We start from the raw sequence: 19256 nt of genomic DNA on the forward strand, positions 1-19256 counted from the left end.
AGAAATCGAGACTCATCAGACCAGGCAACATTTTTCCAATCTTCAATTGTCCAATTTCGATGAGCTTGTGTAAATTGTAGCCTCAGTTTCCTGTTCTTAGCTGAAAGGAGTGGCACCCGGCGTGGTCTTCTGCTGCTGTAGCCCATCTGCCTCAAAGTTGGACGTACTGTGTGTTCAGAGATGCTCTTCTGGCTACCTTGGTTGTAATGGGTGGCTATTTGAGTCACTGTTGCCTTTCTATCAGCTCGAACCAGTCTGGCCATTCTCCTCTGACCTCTGGCATGAACAACGCATTTCCACCCACAGAACTGCCGCTCACTGGATGTTTTTTCTTTTTCGGACCATTCTCTGTAAACCCTAGAGATGGTTGTGCGTGAAAATCCCAGTAGATCAGCAGTTTCTGAAATACTCAGACCAGCCCTCCTGGCACCAACAACCATGCCACGTTCAAAGGCACTCAAATCACCTTTCTTCCCCATACTGATGCCCGGTTTGAACTGCAGGAGATTGTCTTGACCATGTCTACATGCCTAAATGCACTGAGTTGCCGCCATGTGATTGGCTGATTAGAAATTAAGTGTTAACGAGCAGTTGGACAGGTGTACCTAATAAAGTGGCCGGTGAGTGTATATCCATACACACACTCACCAGGAGCAACCTGTTGCCCATAAGTGCCCCCATCCTGAGGACAGAGATCCTGAACGCAGGCGTGTTGGGGATGTGAATCCTTTTATTTTTTTTTGAGTTGCTGTAAACAGACCACGTGACAAGAGAACATGACATAACTGGCTTGTGAAGAAGCAGCACTCATCCAAGCAATGCTTTGAGAAGCTGATCTGCAGGGGTCCCAGGCATCAGACCTGCATAGATTGGATATAGATGACCTATCCTAACAATAGATCATCAATATTTACTTTCTAGAAAACCCCATAGTATACAGTATATGTGGCAATTACCTGATCTGTCTTCTCTTCTCTCTGGTGGTTCAGTTTCTTGTAGTTTTAATCTCTCTTTGTAAGAAAAATCATCTCAGGGTGTACAGACTTCCTGGAGTGGTGAGTCTAAATAAGTGGATCTGCAGTGTGTTAGCCGATGGCTGGTCAGGTAATGGAGGGGGTGTACATCTCGCCCAGACTACTCAGGTGGGTGAGATGAGAAAACTCCAGGAATGTTTGTTCTCTGCAGACAACTTTCGTCTGCTGAGCATTTTGGTAAATGCTCAGTACTGGGCTGGATTTTTAGGAATGGCAGGTAGGTTGGTAGTGGGACCTGTGATTCCACCCACCTCCAGTCCACACTTTGGGGATGTTCCAGCAGCGACTCAGCCGCAGAGAGTCTCCTCGTCAAGGAGGCCTAAGAAGTTGCTCCAGCAGCAACACTTTGGCAGAGTTTGGTCATAGTTTTGGAGCTGTGTCCTGAGTGATTCAACTGGCTTTTGATTTCTGTTATTATAGGTGAGGTAACCTATTCTATGTTTAGTTAGAGCCTAGCCGGGCAGGTATTTATTTTTGTATTGTTTCCTTTGTTGCTGCACTACCTTTTGTGAGTGAAAATAAAACTCTACCGTTGTTTTGGACTTGTGTGTCTATTCCACCCCACCTAGAAACCCCAGACCCTGACAAGTGTAAAGCACGAGTGGGATATAGAACAGCAGTCTCAGTCACTGATCAGACAGGAGATGTGTTCTTAGACTTCCTTTGCAAAGTAGACTATTATGCAGCTGAGCTGTGTTCCAAAGGGCAAAGATATAAACATTCAAACTGCCTTAAAGGGGTTACCCAGGAACTTGAAATAAACTTACCTGGTCCAAGCGTTTATTGCAGCTGGACAAAGGTAGATCTGAGTTAGTTATGACCCTGTCACATCATCAGAACCAGCCCCCACCTCTACACTTCGTACCTGCTCCCCTGTGTACTAAGGAGACTGGCTTTATTATAATCATCCAGCCCCCATAGCACAGGTAAGAGGAGGGAGGAGAGGAGCAAACCAGGGAATGGGAGCCACTTCCAATCACATGACTGGGACCCAGTGGTGTAACTAGGAATGGCAGAGACCCATGGTGAACTTTTATAGTTCTATTGGGAGGCCTTTTTTGGAGGCCGATTTTGAGGTGGATTGAGCATCAAAATCCTCGCCGAAAAACTCCATGTGAACTGACCCTAAGAGTATAATAATCAGAGACCCAGGGGAGGGATACAAACATAAAAAGACACTGTTACTTACCTATCCCTGGCTCCACTGCACTCCCTGCTGATATTGGCCATCTTCAATTATGAATGGGACGTCACTTGACCCGGGCCTGCGTCGCAATGCATAAGGTCACAGGCTCAGGTCATGTGACATCAGAACGTTGCACAAGTAGGCCCAAAGCCTGCCTGGAGCCAGGAGAGGTAAGTAAATAGGGCCTGGTATCAAGCCAGTAACGGCCTATAAAAAAAAAAACAAAAAAACACAGCTGTAGCGGCTGTCGCCGGGTCCCCTAATGTGCCGGGGTCCCATGACAGCCGCTACCCCAGTAGTTACGCCCCTGCTGGGACCTCCAGGTAAGGCAGCAACAAACACCCCGACCAGGTAAGTTCATTTCAAGTTCCTGGAGAACCCCTTCCAACTGCAGGCATTTATCAATTTTAGTTTTTGACTCCCTTTCCAAACTTCGTAGTAATACAATTAAAGGGGTTGTCCCATCACAAGGATCCTATCTATACTGCTTGTTAATGTAAGACTTTTTCTAAATACATTGCTTCAGCAAAACTGCTTTGTTTGTCCACTATCTTACTTTATTCAATTATTGTTTACACATCCCTTGACTTATCTGGTCAAAAGTCCAGCGACATAGCTGCCTGCTGTGAGGGGGGGAGGGAGGAGGGGCTAAATGCACGGGAGCCTGCCTGGGTCTCTCTATTTTATTAGTCCCCCCCCCCCCCCAGGGGGCTTGAACCTGCAGTCATTTGATTGCAGTTCCCATAGACGTCAATACAACTGTACTGTAGTCTATGGGACTTTCTGTATATTACTATTACGGCTGGTCATAGACCAAGCCGCAATACTAATATAGCCGTGACAGACCTGGGAGCCTTCAGTAGGCTCTCGGCTGTCACCGGGGTAGGGTATTTTACACCTTGGGGGGAAGGGGCCGCCAATACAGACCCAGCATCCGCTGTAATAGAAAGGCGGATGCCGGGGAGGGTTAGACGCTGGCACATCGCTACGCTCCTGCCCTGCATGAAGCCAGCTGCGGCAGGAGCAATGCTGCTATTTCGGGGGAAGGGGGGGCGGAGGAGCGGAATAGCAGCATCGCTCCTGCCGCAGCTGGCTTCATGCAGGGCAGGAGCGTAGCGATGTGCCGGCGTCTAACCCTCCCCGGCATCCGCCTTTCTATTACAGCGGATGCCGGGTCTGTATTGGCATTGTGAAGGGTGGGGAACTGACTGGTCTTCACAATGCTGCATCGGGAGCGCGCACGCAGAGCCAGCGGCATAGAAAGCCGCTGGCTTTGCATATGTAACCCCGCCCACCAATGACACAACAAAGCAGGAAGAAAGAAGATTTTCCAGCAGCGAAGAGTGGTGAGTATGCGACGTGGGAATACCCCTTTACATATTCTGTACAATGTACTGCGAAGCTGGAAAAAAAAATTCAGAGTAGGGTGAATTTGTGCAGCTTTCTTAAAGGATTTTTTACTGTGTTCACTGTGCAGCCAAAATGACTTCTCACCTGTATTTTATGAGTCGGTACGATTCCAAGGATACCAAATTTATATAGTTTTTAACCCCTTAAAAAAAAAATAAAAAAAAATCCAAAACACGTGGCCATATATAACCTCTGCAGCCATCCTGAGTGGCCACAGCCGTCACATTCTGTACTACTGGCATCTGTGTTGAAGTCAGTGAAATGCGGGCGTTTATTGGCTGCAGTGGTCAAGTGCTGATAGCAAAAATGATAAGTGGATCTTAAAAAATTAAAAACAATTGCACATTTTTTTTAACCCCTTGTTAACTGAGTATCTGAACAACAGTGTCACGCAATGGAATCACACCCCTTCCCTCTGGTCACTCCATCCCCTCCTTCCTATCTGCACAGTCCTCATAGCCCAGGTAATTTAACCATGTAACGGAGTGCACAAAAAGAACCAAAGTGTCAGTCAATTATTTATTAGTAACATTACATATCTTGGATGTCAGCCTCCTGTACCTTGACAAATCCCTAACATTCAATGCCCCCTCCCAGTGGTCATTTATAGTTATATGGGATGAGATTCGTACCACGTCAAGAAGGCTTTTGTACGTAAATGATAAAATTCTCCCACTTGTACCAACCTCTGAACAAAGAGGAAGTGGTTAAAAAATAAAATAAAAAAAAGGCTTGCAGGAAGAGAGGCAGATCCTGTTATAAGACAGAAAGTGTCTCCCTGGCGAAATGAAAGAAGACCGATTGTGCTTTTACGTAGTGCATTGTGCACAAATGCCTGTGATTGTGCCGCACTCCATTTTGGAGGTGATGGTAATAAGCAGCAATCTGATTGGATAAGCAATCGCTAACATTAAGGCAAATATGGAATTGAACTGATTTGGACCCTACAGATCTACTGACCATAGTATAAGCAGCCTCCTTCAGTACCTAGTAAAAAATGAAGCTGGAGAGAGAGGGCAGCTGGTGGGTGAGAACCGTAACCCCAAATATCATTGGAGACCCTCACTGCTCCTCTCTAGAGCTGCAGCAGCAGACCTCTGTCCAATGGGAGATCTTCTGAGGACTGGACCTGTGGTTGGGTGGTGGGCAAGGTTCTGTAATACATAAGCCCCCCTTCCCTCAGGGCAGACCTGGTTTGTTATACAGCTTGTTAATGAGAGGTGTCTCCCCCACGTTAGTGGGTGTGCATGTCCTCCATTTGTGCTTCAGGTCAGCCATAGTGGTAGACAAAGTCATAACTGCTGGGCTCTTTGGGGATTGGAGGAGGCACCTCAGGAATCTGTATGTTCTCCAGATCCAGCAGACGCAGCTTCATCTCCATACTGAGCAAAGTGTCCATGTCACTGCGGGTCAGCTCACTGCTCATCTCTCTCCCCAGCAGAGCGTTCACTCCGTCAATCCAGATGCAGTACTGGTGAAAAGAGGAAAAAAAAAAATTAAGAAATCACAAAGGAAAGGAAAGTTTTATGATCCATCTTGCAAACAAAGTTGGTAGAAGAAAAGCAATTTCTGGTAGCTCACTCCCATTCATCAAGCCAAGGTGACCTCTGTACCTATACTCATTGGCCTTACAGTTCTGCTTCTTATCCCTGTTTACAGCTTTGGTGGGTGGCACAAAGCAATTCCTGCACATAACCAGCAAGTGGCGCTGTGGTAGAGATCACAGCGTCGCTTATACAGCATGAATGCTCCTGATGCTGCACAGCTAAATAGGATGTCTGTAAGACTGCCCCATGTGCCTGTCAGCCATTCTATTCCCTTCTAGGGCAGAGGAGTGTAGCAGTCAGTCTGGGAGATACTGCACATATGATCAATGCAAGCTCCCAGCATGCCAAATATAACATTGTATGCTGTAATGTTAGAAAGGAGCTTCAGGAGCGAATAAAACCCACTTACTTCATACTTATTTGGTGCAATGAAATTCAAAGTCTCATCCGGATCATACAATATGGAGAAAGCCAATTCCAATACCTCCTACAAAAAAAAAAAAAAAAAATCTGTGAGAGGACATGACAAAAAGCAATAAACTATATGAACCATAGATCAGTACACACCTTATTCTGCTTCAGGGCACTCTTTTCCTTCATGTGCGGGCAGTCCTTTCCAGTGAGAACAGCCTTAATATCAGCAACTGGGACTGCAAGGAAAGCCATATTAGTGAGAATAGGACATGCACCCCTGGTCTAAGCAATTCATTGTAGATTCTTACTCTTCTCCTGTAGGGATTCATATGGCACCTCCCCTTGTGCGTTCTCCTCCAAATCTCCATAGTGCAGAACCTTATGGTTTAAGGCCAAACGACAGAACCAAAACCTCTCTGTAAGAGACGTAGTCATAAGCAGATAGCCTCAGAAAGCCCTCTATGTATGGATTTAATAAACGTGTATAGAACATCTCCGATCACCTTGCCTCCGGCGGTTGCCGATCTTGCGGAAGCTGCTTCCTTCACATAACCGGTTCAGCCGTTGCTGTTTGATTAATTCCAAAATTTCGGGTTGGATTTTCTCCCGTAATTCACTAAGTAAGGAAAGAGACTGACAAATTGGCAAGGAAAGGAAAATCCATCTATTGGTGCCATTTACAATGCAGGAGGCTTCAGAGCTGAAATCTCCTTGCAACCCATCAAAAACCATTCTAAATCTGTCCATACATACAAGATAAAAGCAGAAATGGCGGACTTCATCTGACCATCTTTTGTTTTTTTAACCTTCACAAATGACCACTTCAGACTTCTGCTTCCCAAAAATGTGATCAGCCATGATGAAAAATTTTTTCCCCAGTGCTAACAGTACACATTGTACAGAGCCGGAATAACACAGTTCAGTCCATTGTGTAGAAGCCATTCCTAATAACTGCAGCTCAAGTGATGAAGTGTATGGGAGCTGAGCTGCAGTAACCCAGCATGGCCACTACACAATGGATGGAGCTGTGTTGCCTCAGTTCTGAACACTGTGTAGTTTTGGCCCGCCATCCATACGAAAGCTCAGAGCCTGGTGTGGTCATTCATATAGAAGATGCCACAGACAATTGGTAGGCCACAATGTATTGATCATCCTCTCATGTTTCTGGCTGGCTTATCACATGTAGTTGCTTTCGGTTACTCACACAATGGGTGGAGACTGGAAGTCATCTTGGCTCAGTCGTTCGGACTGACGCAGGCGAAGAATTTCTGTGTAACTCAAACTACGAAGCTTGTTTTTCAGCTGCTCCAATGAGTTGGGTTTTGAGGGCAGGGCGCGCGTGATCTGTTCCCTTACTACTTGCATTACCTAAAACGAAAAGTGGGAGAAACCAGACAATTATTTAAAGTGAATATGACAAGCCAGTTTACACATGCCGGAATAATTGTGAAGTAGAGGTGGTGGAAATTTCCACACAAACAATGATTAATTGTAAATAGGTTCATAAAGGAGGGGTGCGGCTCCAGATCATTGCCACTATGTGCCTTGGTTGCTAGAGGTATTAGTGCTATTCGTTTTGGAACAGATTTCACTACCTCTACCTGTCACATGACCCTACCACCTCAGTTCACTAACCATACTCCCTTCATGATAATCTTTCTCATACTCTGCTTATAGTCCGGTCGTCTTCAAGGACATATGAGAGGGTGCGGCTTACATGAACATAAACTATGTCATGCCATCACAAGAAGAACCGCATTGGTCCAATCTTGTCACAAGGGTACAGAGTGGACCTCAAGAGTAAAGCGTAAATTCAATCCCTATAAGTAAGAAATGTCTGTAACACCCATATGAACAGTTACAATTCTTTTTGTTAAGCAGACAACCCCATTAAATTCCTAACTAAAGGTGTTTTGAGAACTTTCTTCTAGGCTGAATCCATCCTGAGAAGGGTAGAGTGAGATGACCAGCTTTTGCAGTACTAATCTCCATACGTCAAGCCAAGAAATAAAACAAAAAACAAAGGCATTTTACTATGTAGCATAACCTACCTTGTTAAAATCCTCAGCCGTGGCTCTCATCTCCTTCCAGGTCTTATTAAGTAACTGGATGCAAATACAGAAGAACTCCTCAAATGCCCTCTCATGTGTGAAGAACATGGGGTGGTAGTCATTACGGCCTTCATTCGCTGTGGAACAGAAAGAAGAATATTTATAATGTGCTAAATGTGAATCTGCCCAAAAGATGAGTCTACCCATAGTCAGCTGCTCAGTTTATAAACATTGGGAACAAACCCCTTACATACACAATTATTATACAGTGTGATGCAGAAGTGTCCACACAAACGTTATTATCAGAAGTGTCTAACCAAAAATACATGTGACGTCCTGCAAAAAAAAAAAAAAAAAAAAAAAGCAGCCATGTTTTCTAAGTCCTGCACAATCCCTTTAACCCTTTCCGGACATCCGCCACACTAGTATGGCAGATGCCAGGTGTGTAAAGATGACGGCCGCTTGTGAGCAGAGCGTCCGCTATAGCCTCCGGGTGTCTGCTGTATAAAACAGCAGACACCCAGCGCAAGAGCCTGTGATCAGTGCCCGCATTAACCCCTTTGGGACCCCAGTCAAAGCTAACCGTGGAGCCATTTTCCCTGGGATCGCTGGCACTCAAAGCAAGTTCCAGGTCCAGCATCCCCTTACCATGACAGCCAGGAGCCTTGTGAAGGCTCCCAGGCCCGTCATTCAATAGATTCTATTGCAGGCTACTCTATCTATCCTGCAATAGAACTGCCGGTATATTGCAATGCATTTGCACTGTAATGCATTGCATTAGTGATCAGACCCCCTGGGGTTCAAGATCCCTAGGCAGTCTAGCAAATGCATTTAAAAAAAAAAAAAAAGTTCATCAAATCACCCCCCCCCCCGGTTTCCCTAGAACATTTATAGAAGTACTTAAATTAAATACTGTGAAGCACACACATTAGGTATCCCTGTGTCCGAAAAAGCCCGGTGTACAACTCTATAAAAATATTTTTCCTGTAGCGACAATAAAAAAATCTAAAGTGACAAACTGCCATTTTTTCACTGCTTTGTCTCTGATAAAAATTGTAATGAAAAGTGATCAAAGCAATAGCAATTTCCTAAAAATTGCAAAAAAAAAAAAAGACACCCTATGCATCCCCGTACACAGAAGTATAAGAAAGTTACTGGTGTCAGAATATAGTGACTTTTAGTTAAAAAATGTGGGCAGTCTTGGATGGATTTTTGTTAAGGGGTTATGAAAAGAAATGAAAATAAAACCATATAAATTTGGTATCCCCGGAATCATACCAAAACATAGAAATCAGATGACATGTCGTTTTGGCTGCACAGTGAACACCGTAAAAACAAAGTCCGTGAGAAAAATCGCATGAATGCACTTTTTCTTCAAATCCACTCCATTCTGTATTTTTTTTTTTTTTTTACAGCTCCCCAGTACATTTGGTAGCATCATGAAGAAAAATTTGTCCCGCAAACATTAAGACCTCATATGTCTCCGAGAGCAGAAAAATAGAAAAGTTATGGGGTTTGGAAGGAAAAGGGGGAGTCAAAAATGAAAATTGAAAAATGCCTGCGGAGGGAAGGGGTTAAACAAGGAACTGACAAAAGACCAGAAGCATAAAGATTTTTTAATCCCTCCTGTAATTTTCCAAACTTCACAGTTACAAATGCTTTATACCCAGAGACAACTAAGGTAAAGTCAATTTTACTTACGCAGTTCTCCAACCTGCAGAATTTCACATAACATTTTGGTCAGTTCTATGGCGCTGCGCCCAAATGGACATTCGTGTTTATCTTCTCTACTGCTGTTCTCCAGGACAATCTGCCGAACCAAGAACTTCATTGAGACACATATAAGACTGACAATTTGTAAAATATATGAAACCCAGAAATTAGGAATTCTGTTCAGACAAGTGTCACACCAAAGCTGCTAGATTGGTGTGGCTTCAACAGAAGGGGATTCCCAAACTCCCTGTATGAAGGCTGCATTTGGGGATGGAAAACACCTTTAAAAAGGCATCTGTCACCAGAAGGCAGCCCTGCAGATAGGTTACAGTGTTTTCTCTTTGATGAATCGCTGCCTCCTTTTCGGAGATATCGCTGTTTTTGTCAATATGTAAATGAGCTCTAAGAGCACTGAAGATGTTGTCTGTAGTACAAAGAGGTAAGTGGCTATGTCCTTGTTGCTCCATTGAGCTCATTTGTATACTGACTAAACTAGCGATATAGAAAAAGGGGGAAAACACTGCTTGATTCAGGTTCATATATTGGTTTCCGGTAAGAGACTCCCTTTAACAGGCAGTGACTTTAATATGCTTACCTGTACATGTATAAAAAGACTTACCCTAACATAGGTGTCCTGGTGAAACTTTGCCAGGTACAGCATGTTGTCCAATGCCAGCATGCCAGGGGGCGTCTGAATGAAATCCATAGCTGGGTTGACATGATTCTGAAAAGACAGCATTATGCATATGTCAGGGCGTCTTTGCATCCAGAGAGGTGAATTTCGTTCGTACTTTGACAACACAGACTTTGCCTTGTTTATCTGTCCTGAACCTCATTAATATTGAAATCCAATGAGGAAAACTAAATTATACTTTTAGATCACCCCACAGGATAAAGACTGCACCTCAGATGTGGAGCTGAATGTGTTATCCCAGGCGAGGGCACAGAATACAGAATGGATTAAAGAGACAGACCTTTTTGTTAGAAGGCGCCACCAAAAACAAGTACCCTCTAATGAAATAAATGAAGACCCCGGAAACAGGACTTTGCATCAGAAACTCTACTATTGTATGTAGGCGAGGTCACAACAAAGGGCTTTACTGGGCTAAAAGTATTGATGGCCCATCCTAAGAATAGTTGATCTGATCAATGTCATATGGGGGGAGGGGTGTTTTTTTCCAGCAGCTGATAGCAGGAAGTAGACAATGCTGTTCTGTGTGTAGTGGCTGAACGGAGTCATTGCAGCTTAGCTAAATTCACATGAATATGGGGATCTGCAATACCCTGGTCTGGCCACAGCACAGAGAACGGAGCTGTCTGCTTTCTGCTCCATTCTCAACTGTTGTGAACAGCTGATTGATGGGGGTTACCAGGCACCTTAATAAAGCTATAGCAGTAATGTATCTCTGACTGAAAGCCACAGAACAAGGATAATGGTGGCGAGAGCAAACAATCAACTTTTATGTAGATTAATTGGAAGCTGTTGCTCTGATAGGCAAATACAATCTTAAAGCAGTTGTCTTGTACGCTGATATTCTACTCCATTCCCTCTTCTCAGGCCAGTGACATTGCATTCATTGGCCAGATGGCCATCTCGCATCTCAGTTCCATTTAAGTGAATGGTGGTGAACTACAATGCCAAGCACAGCCACAACACAATATAAGCCACTATATTTGGAAGAGACGACAACCGTCAGTATCATAGTCACGAACAACCCCTTTAAAGAACATCTGGCACCAGGAGTATGCTACTCCTCTCCCCTCCCATGGCTGGCAGATAACTTTCTTCCTATTGGGATATACAGTGAGAAAGCTGTCAATCAGCAATGACTTAAGCGAGCCCACCTCTGATGAATAGCATGGACTCTACAGTGTGTACTGCATTGTGAGGACTTGACAAATAGTGGTTTTATGAGAACTAATACAAGATTTCCTTTAAAGGGGGGACTCAGTGGTTAGCACTTAAGCCCTGCAGCGCTAGAGTCCTGGGCTCAAACATCTGCAAGGCGTTTGTATGTTCTTCCGATGTTTGCGTGGATTTCCTCCCACACTGCAAAGACATACTGATAGGGAAAAAAAATGTACTTTGTGAGCCCTACATGGGGCTTACATTCTACATAAACAAATAAATTTACCTTTAAAGGGAGTCTGTCAGCAGAGCCCAGTATATCAACCCAGCCCCACAGATAGATTGATTAAGGCGACCCTAACCTTACAGTTACCTTACAGTGTTTTTCTCTTGTGCATTGCTGCCTCCATTGCAGAGATATTGCCATTTTTGACAATATCCAAATGAGCTTTTTGGAGCAATGAGGGTGTTGTCGTCACTTACCTTTCTGGAGCTACAGCAATGCACTCGTTGCTCCAAAAAGATCATTTACATTTTGACAAAGGCAGCAATAGCTCCACAATGGAAGCAACGATTCACAAGAGCAAAACACCATTAGATTCAGGTGACCCTGACCTATCTGCGGGGCTAGGTTGATATGCTGGGATTTGGTCACAGACTCCCTGTAAGGGCCCGTGCACACGGGCATAGAGGGGGCGTATTATGGCGCGTAATCCACGTCATAATCCACCCCCTCACAATGTTGGCGGATTCTTTTTGCAGCTAGCGGAAAAAAGAAGCGAGCTGCCCTTTCTTCAGGCGGATTCGTGGCTCGCTGAGCTGCGGCGTCCGCCTGGCGGCAGCAACCTCTGGCGTCGGCCCATTCATTTGAGCAGACTCCGGAGGGGGAAGCCGCGACAATCGTGGCAGGCGGGTTTTGACCAGAGAGTAACGCGGCTCCCCACGTCACCCTCGGTGCCAAAATCCCCCCCCCCCTCCCCCCCGTGTGTGTGAACTAGCCCTTAGTGGTCCTACACTGGAATTCAGGGCGTCTTTCACTTTAAGCTGTCCTCAGATCGGGTAGTATGTAACTGGTGACAGATTCCCTGTATAGAAAAACATAAAGGTGTTTAGATAGGAGTGAATAGTATTCGAAATGACGAATACCTCGCTCCATAGGAATGAATGGACGCAGCCGGTGTCCAGCCGCTTAACTCCCTACGCGCAGGCCGCTCCCATTCATTCCTATGGGTGCGTGGTATTTGTAACTGCCGTTTAGAATAGTATTCGCTCATCTCTAAAAGTGTTGTATTGTCTCTACTAGCCTATTCTGACTGAGGGCCAATTCTGCCTTAAGTAACCATAGAAACAGTCGGAGAATTACAGCGGCAACTTCACACTTTTATTGCGGGAAAAATAGGAAGTTGCCGTTTACAGTATTTTCCATCAGTGGAGATATACAACCGTGATGACAAGTGAGAAAACGCTACAGCTGTCCTAAAACTAGCAGCAGACATCTTTTATAGATTCACAGGCCTATGACATCCCACAAACCGAGGATGCGTCTACTCTCACAGTCCTTTATGCAGTCCTGTACATTTACACGCTTAACACAGCAGTGTCCAGAAACCTTGGATTGTGTGTATAACATCTCCCATGTTAAAAATATAGAAATATGAAATAGAGAACTCTGCCTTGCTATCCCTTACACCTGAATATAACACTCTTTTGATTCTGTCGCTACATTGGGAGCCTAAGGTTAAGTTCATGTGGAGTATTTTTGCAGGAATTCGCTTCTAAATCTCAGAAAATGCCTCCCAACTTTCCCATTCACTTCATATATTTTCCTCCCATTGAAGCAAAATGGAAGGCAGAAGAAAACACTAGCTTGCTTTTTTTTTTTTTTTTTTTTTTTTTTTTAAGCTGTTTTTGCCTGCCTTCCATTCATTTCAATAGGGTTTGCAAGATAGAGGCCATGATGCTTTTTTGTTCCTCAAGCCAAAAAATCCAATTGAATGAATAGTAGAATTGTGAGGTGTTTTTGAGGCAGATTCCACCTCAAAATCCACCTACAAAAAAAAAAAAAAAAAAAAAATCAGTGTGAACTAACCCTAAGGGTACATGTCTCTTATGCGGCAGGAGCTCTCCCTGCACATAGAGCAGTCATGCAGAAGAAGTGTAGCATGAATGGAGACGAGTCTACATCCCAGTCATGTACAACCTACCACATAGCACTGCATCCAGGGCCGTGTTGCACTACTTGGTAGTATTGAAGTGATATATATTGACACTCACAGTGAAGCCCAGCATCTTGTAGTCCTTGCTGTACATAGCTTTACGCTTTTCAGTACCGCCGCCGGATACACCACTCCCATCAGACTCCGCATCAAATGCAATTCTTCTGAGCTCGAATATGATGTCTCTCTGAGCCTAATGAAATTAACGACAAATAAGCAGAACATAAAGCACAACCTGATGAAGGTCAGGCACGGTCGAAAGTTATCATACATATAGATTTAGAAATAAAATCTGATTATTACGACAATCTGGACAACAGAGTGGCATGATTGGTGTCAAAATATATATATATATATATATATATATATATATATATATAAAAATCAGTTAGCAAAACATTGCCAATCCACGTCTAACTAGGAATCTTCTTAAATGGGACTGTCAGGCAGCTCATCACTAAGAACCAGTCTGGGCAGGGAATATGCCAATAAGGCCACCTTGGTGGAAAGGAGGAATTTGATCTAGCACCATCTTTTGGAATATAGTCTCCTATAGCTCAATGCCTGATTTTTCATAAAACCTAATTACTAGAGATGAGCGAACACTATTCGAAACAGCCGTTTGGAATAGCACGCTCCCATAGAAATGAATGGACATAGCATGCGCCATTAGGCGGCCGGCCACCGGCAAAGTCAGCGTGCCAGCTGCTCCCATTCATTTCTATGGGAGCGTGCTATTCGAAACGGCTGTTTCGAATAGTGTTCGCTCATCTCAACTAATAACGTAAAGGGGTTTTCCAGACACAAATAGAACTTTTATCCACAGAATATGTCATCATTATGCGATTTGTCAGGGTCCAACATCCAACACTTCACAATTCAACTGATCTAGCTGTCTCCAGCTGTTGGAAGCTTCCAATGGACAGGTCGGCATGTGCAGCACCGCTTCTTTTCAAGTAATAGAAATGGTCCAGCAGTCCAGTCCACAGAATAGTGGTGGTAATGGGGAACTGCAATATCTCTCTTACTTGAAATAGGAGAAGTTCTGCATGTGCTCCCCATCCACTAACAGCTTCTGGCACCCAAAGGCTACTAGAGTAGATTATCTGTGCGGGTCTGGATGTCAAACCCCAGCAGATCACATAATGATGATCTATCCAGTATGATAATCAAATAAGGGCGGGGAAATCCCGTTAAAAGGGGAGGGGGGGGGGGGGGTACACCTGACATCATGAAGGAAGACCAGATTGTTACGATCATCTTTCTTTTTCCTGTACAGCCTCCACGGATCCCATATGTGCATTACAGGAACTTTACTTTGCGTTCTTTATCACTCCTCTGAACAACCAGAAGTGATATACGTGGTTTGGTGACAAGTTTCCTCTAAAGTCATGAGCCATCTTATTTCATAAAATTAATTCCCAACAGTAAGTGGATGTACCTGGTCATTGGGGTCCATTTTAGTCATCATCCTTTCTTCCAAGAGGTTAAAGGTCAGCACCTGCAGCACATACAACTGATGCGCCATCTCAGTCTTGATTGGTCGATTTCCTCGGATAATATGCTGGATGGAGCAAACAAGAAATATTAGAGAGTAGCAATGACTGGATGCATCATGGAAAATTCAGGAACAGCAGCATTGCAGTAGAGCGGTGAAGGTAAGCCAGGATCTCACACAACAGCAGTTTTGGGTATTTGTTTTAAAAAAAGGATGCATGCCCAAAGCTTGGAAAGAATGAAGTGATACGGGGTAAATGATACGGGGTAATAATATAGGCCAGACACCTGTACTGGAGGGGTCTGTATATTACACTGACATGCAGTTCTACTATTCAGCAGTCTGAAGAACAATCCATCATCCAGCTCAACACTTGCAAGCAGCGCTGTAAATCCAGATGGTAAATAACTGCTATTGGCCCGTGATAAGCATCTGCTGACTACGGCCTCATTTATTCTCAGTGTTCATTTTGATAAATGCACCCATAGCTAAAGCTATGTTCACATCACATCTCTCCTGCAAGCTTATCCAGAAAATTGTCCTGTTAAATACGGCTAAAGGCCTGCCATATGTCATACGTCAGCCACTTGTCACAATGTAACAAAATACACACACTCCCATGCACGGTTTATTGCCTACTGTATAGAAAAAGACATTAATTTAGTCACTGGGGATCTATGGATACATTTGGCATATGCACTGCAAGCTTTTCCAAGCAGGCAAAGTAAACATGATCTGAACAAAGCCAAATCTGGAAACTGAAATATGTTTAATAGTAGCAGTAGAACATGCCAGATAGCACAAGATGGTATATATTACAGAGTTAGCCAGTGCAGCTGCTACGAGCCTGCTCATGAACCACAGGGTACCCACATATGACTGGACTTATCCCAGTTCCCCATTGTAAGCAAGAACCTAAAGAAGAATACCCCTCAACATGGGTACTAGCAAAGAGATTATGCATGGACTGATAAACTAACAGAGTGGGAAAGGATATATACAAGTTTGCTATGGGGCCCTCCAAACTCCATGTAAATTCTAGGCCAGTAGGTGTTGTCCTGTGATTGAACCCTATCACCTACCTGCACCTATTCTGTTTGTTGTAGGTTCCCCAGATGGAACCTCTACAGATTATGAGAATGGGGGTCCTGTGTGCCCCAATGGAAATGGAATGGTATACTGCCTCCCCATTCCAAATCTATCACTACAGTGTTCAGCTATCTCAATTAAAAAATAAATAAATAAATACAAAGACTTGTTTTAATGCTTCTCTCAGAGGATAAATAAACCCCTGTTCTGGGCCTTGGAATACTGGACACCCAGCGGTCAGACAATTATCTATACTGTGGTAAGGTGGTAGGTTTCAGTCTTGGAACAACCAATGGCACAGGGTAGAGGTTCCACAATACTTACATTAAGAATAATCGATCGGAGGTGTTTCTGCACAAAGATATTTGCCATTTCCTATACAAGAAAGGAAAAAATAACCATTATCTGCAAGTCACACTGGTTAGGAAAACTAAAGTAAGAAGGAAAGAGTCACGTGGAAGAGATAAAAGCTTGGAATCACTGAGGAACATCACTAACAGTAAAGATAGAAAGAGAATCCATGGGTGAGGAACAGGAGGACAACAGAGACTCCCACACGTGGTACTCACACTAACAGGAACTTCCATGATATTCTGCGGCTTCTCCTGAGTGCACCACGCACACAAACAGAAGCAGAGATGGGAGTTAAGAGCAGACAGCAACCAAAAGGACGCCACGGGATAATTACACAAGAAAACACACAAGGACACAGAGTTACGCTTGTCATATGCTTGCAGAATGTGAGCAGCGGGAACTCACCTGTCGCTTTTCCTCTGGCGCCTTCAGAAACAGAGCGTTGATGAGTGCGATGGCGTAGGTCTGGATTTCCTGGTTACAGCTGTGAAAATGAAGAAAAGTAGGAAATGAGAGAGGTACATGGTACATGTACATTTATGTAGACACAGAGCAGGCCATACTGGGGGAGGGGTGGAAAACTTACACTTGCAGGTGGCAAATAAGTTGGCCCACAGTGATTTCCTCTGCGATTTTATGGTATAGCGCCTGGCTGTTTAGTACCATACTTTCCAATATCGCTAAAGACCGTTGCAGAATGGAGACATCCACAGACTGCTGAGACACATAGCCACAAATCTGCAGAGAAAAAAAAAAAAAAAAAATGTCATTACAAACCGTAATATGCTGGATGTAATATCAATTCAAACTTTAGATATACATTCTCCTCATTAAAGGGGCTCTAGCATTGGGAAAAGTCATTTTTAGAAAAGCACATCCTTACATAGCCTTTAGAAAAGCGATTTCACACCTACTTTTTGTATGTAAATTGCCTCAGTAGATTTTGAATAAATCCGATTTTATTTATATGCTACTGAGCTTCGACCGTGCAACTGAAGTGTCTGTGATCACTGTCTGCTCTATGTGTATGTACAGCAGAGGCTGCTGGGCTGAAGACTCATCTCTGCTGTATATACACATAGAGCAGACAGTGCACAGTGGAAACTCATTAGCATATGAATAAGAACAGACTTATTCAAAATCTACTGAGGCAATTTACATACAAAAGGTATGTGTGAATTAGCCTTTCTACAGGCTATGCAAGGATTTGCTTATCCAAAAATGTTCCTATGCAGACCTCTGTGTCTCCTGGTAACAGATTTGCGCCTCCTTCAACCTTGGGTAGTCTAATCCTGCAGCTTTATTCCACTGAATCTGTACTTGCCTTCATGGTCAGAGGTCAGGGTTGTGTAAAGACCACCATACACTACAATTAAAGGGTTTGCCAGGTTTTCAGTTTTAAAGGCCTGTCCTTAGTATAGCCTATAAATATCTGATCGGTCGTAGGCCAACAGGTGCCCTGCACCCATCTGCTATATGGGACTGTTTCTGGCACCTGAACTATACACTGCATGAAGCCAGAAGCAGCTTCTATATAGTAACCAGGCGTTCAGCTCCCTTTGACTTCAATTGGAGCTGAGCTGTAGTACTGGTACCCAGTCACTATACAAGGACCAGAGTTATATACTTCCAGCACACAGTACGGCTGGCAGAAGTGGTCCTATACAGGTGATTGATGGAAAGAAAACTCCAATCTAAAGTGTACCGGTAGTGTCTGTTTATTAAAATTGATCATATAAAGCAGTAGGGGATTAACATGACAAAAGACTCACCTGTTTTATAAAAGTTAGAGAGACCATGTCCCAAGAGACTATCCCATGATCCATCAACTCCAAGAAGGCTGTCAATGTGAAGGCCAACATCTCACTGTAACTGAGAGAAGAACAAGAGAGGTCATATGAAAAGCACAAGAGCGGGGGATGGTTTATGAAAGGACAGGGGGTGATAAAATAAGCAGTGGCTACTGCACTGGCTTGGCTAACAATTGAGGAAACCCAGCACAGTGCTATAGTGGATATAGGGTCTGATGTGTCCTGACGCATAGGCTACCCTCACTATGCAACCAGCCTCCTGACTCTAGTATACCTGGTACCTGAAGCCAATACACTTCTGTGAACAGTGTAATGCTTTAAAGGGGTTGTCTGAACAAAACAACCCCTTACAATATGCTCTATTAGGATGAACGGAAACCAGTATCAAGAAGCATTGTCACCTCCTTCTCTGAGCCAGAAAGGACATGGATTAATATATTAAATATATTCTTAGCAAGTATACTGTACAGTAGGTGTTCTACATGTACTAAAAGGGCACAATTTTTGTGCTACAAGTATAAAACATTTCTTGTACCACAAATGAAACGTATCCCCAATCCACATAGAGACAGATTGAGTGTCTGGCAAGTGAAGTGTTGACAGGTAGAGATCACTAAGACACTAGAAATAGATTGCTGCCAATCACCGTACATTGCTTCTCTTTAGTAATCTCAAAGACGAATAAAGCAGCACACACAAGTGCCAGCCTCAAGAACACCCAAGTCTTGCGGTCAGGGGACCACTTATTCCCTATTCCAAAGGTGCAGGATAAGGTCAGTTTGCGGCAAAACCCCTTTAAGGCTAGGATCACAACTGCATTTAGATTTCCATTTGGGGAATCTGCTTGAGGATCCCCCGAATGAAAACCTAATCCACATTATAAAAAAAAAAAAAAAAAGTGGTTACTTTAGGAAACCCGTGGTCCCCATAAACTATAATGGGGACCACATATGGTTTCCACACAAAAAATGGGAAGAGAAAAGTGCTACTTGTGGTGCCCTTCTCTCTCTGCATTTTTCATGTGGTAAGGTGAACTAAATCCCCGAATTCAGATGTGAACCGTACCTAAGTGTACCAGAATCCA

General features: G+C 43.8%; 1 protein-coding gene across 3 annotated transcripts in view; it reads right to left on the bottom strand.

Moving 5' to 3' along the window:
- Window positions 1-4132: 4132 nt before the first annotated feature.
- The window catches only part of ELMO2 (engulfment and cell motility 2), a 29011-nt gene continuing 13887 nt past the window's right edge, over window positions 4133-19256 (bottom strand). For 2 of the 3 annotated variants that reach the window (XM_075277459.1, XM_075277460.1), the window contains exons 7-22: window positions 18134-18233; window positions 16948-17099; window positions 16767-16845; window positions 16577-16612; window positions 16332-16382; window positions 14862-14984; window positions 13479-13613; window positions 9975-10079; window positions 9344-9452; window positions 7643-7779; window positions 6796-6959; window positions 6095-6207; window positions 5900-6007; window positions 5745-5827; window positions 5587-5664; window positions 4133-5101 (exon numbers count right to left, since the gene is read on the bottom strand). In XM_075277459.1, the coding sequence (XP_075133560.1) occupies window positions 4901-5101; window positions 5587-5664; window positions 5745-5827; window positions 5900-6007; window positions 6095-6207; window positions 6796-6959; window positions 7643-7779; window positions 9344-9452; window positions 9975-10079; window positions 13479-13613; window positions 14862-14984; window positions 16332-16382; window positions 16577-16612; window positions 16767-16845; window positions 16948-17099; window positions 18134-18233 (1774 nt within the window). In that variant the 3' untranslated portion in view covers window positions 4133-4900. The remainder of the gene's footprint in view (window positions 5102-5586; window positions 5665-5744; window positions 5828-5899; window positions 6008-6094; window positions 6208-6795; window positions 6960-7642; window positions 7780-9343; window positions 9453-9974; window positions 10080-13478; window positions 13614-14861; window positions 14985-16331; window positions 16383-16576; window positions 16613-16766; window positions 16846-16947; window positions 17100-18133; window positions 18234-19256) is intronic. The other variant, XM_075277461.1, reaches the window with a different exon arrangement.

The sequence above is a fragment of the Leptodactylus fuscus genome, chromosome 6 (genome assembly GCF_031893055.1).
Source record: "Leptodactylus fuscus isolate aLepFus1 chromosome 6, aLepFus1.hap2, whole genome shotgun sequence".
Lineage (NCBI taxonomy): Eukaryota > Metazoa > Chordata > Amphibia > Anura > Leptodactylidae > Leptodactylus > Leptodactylus fuscus.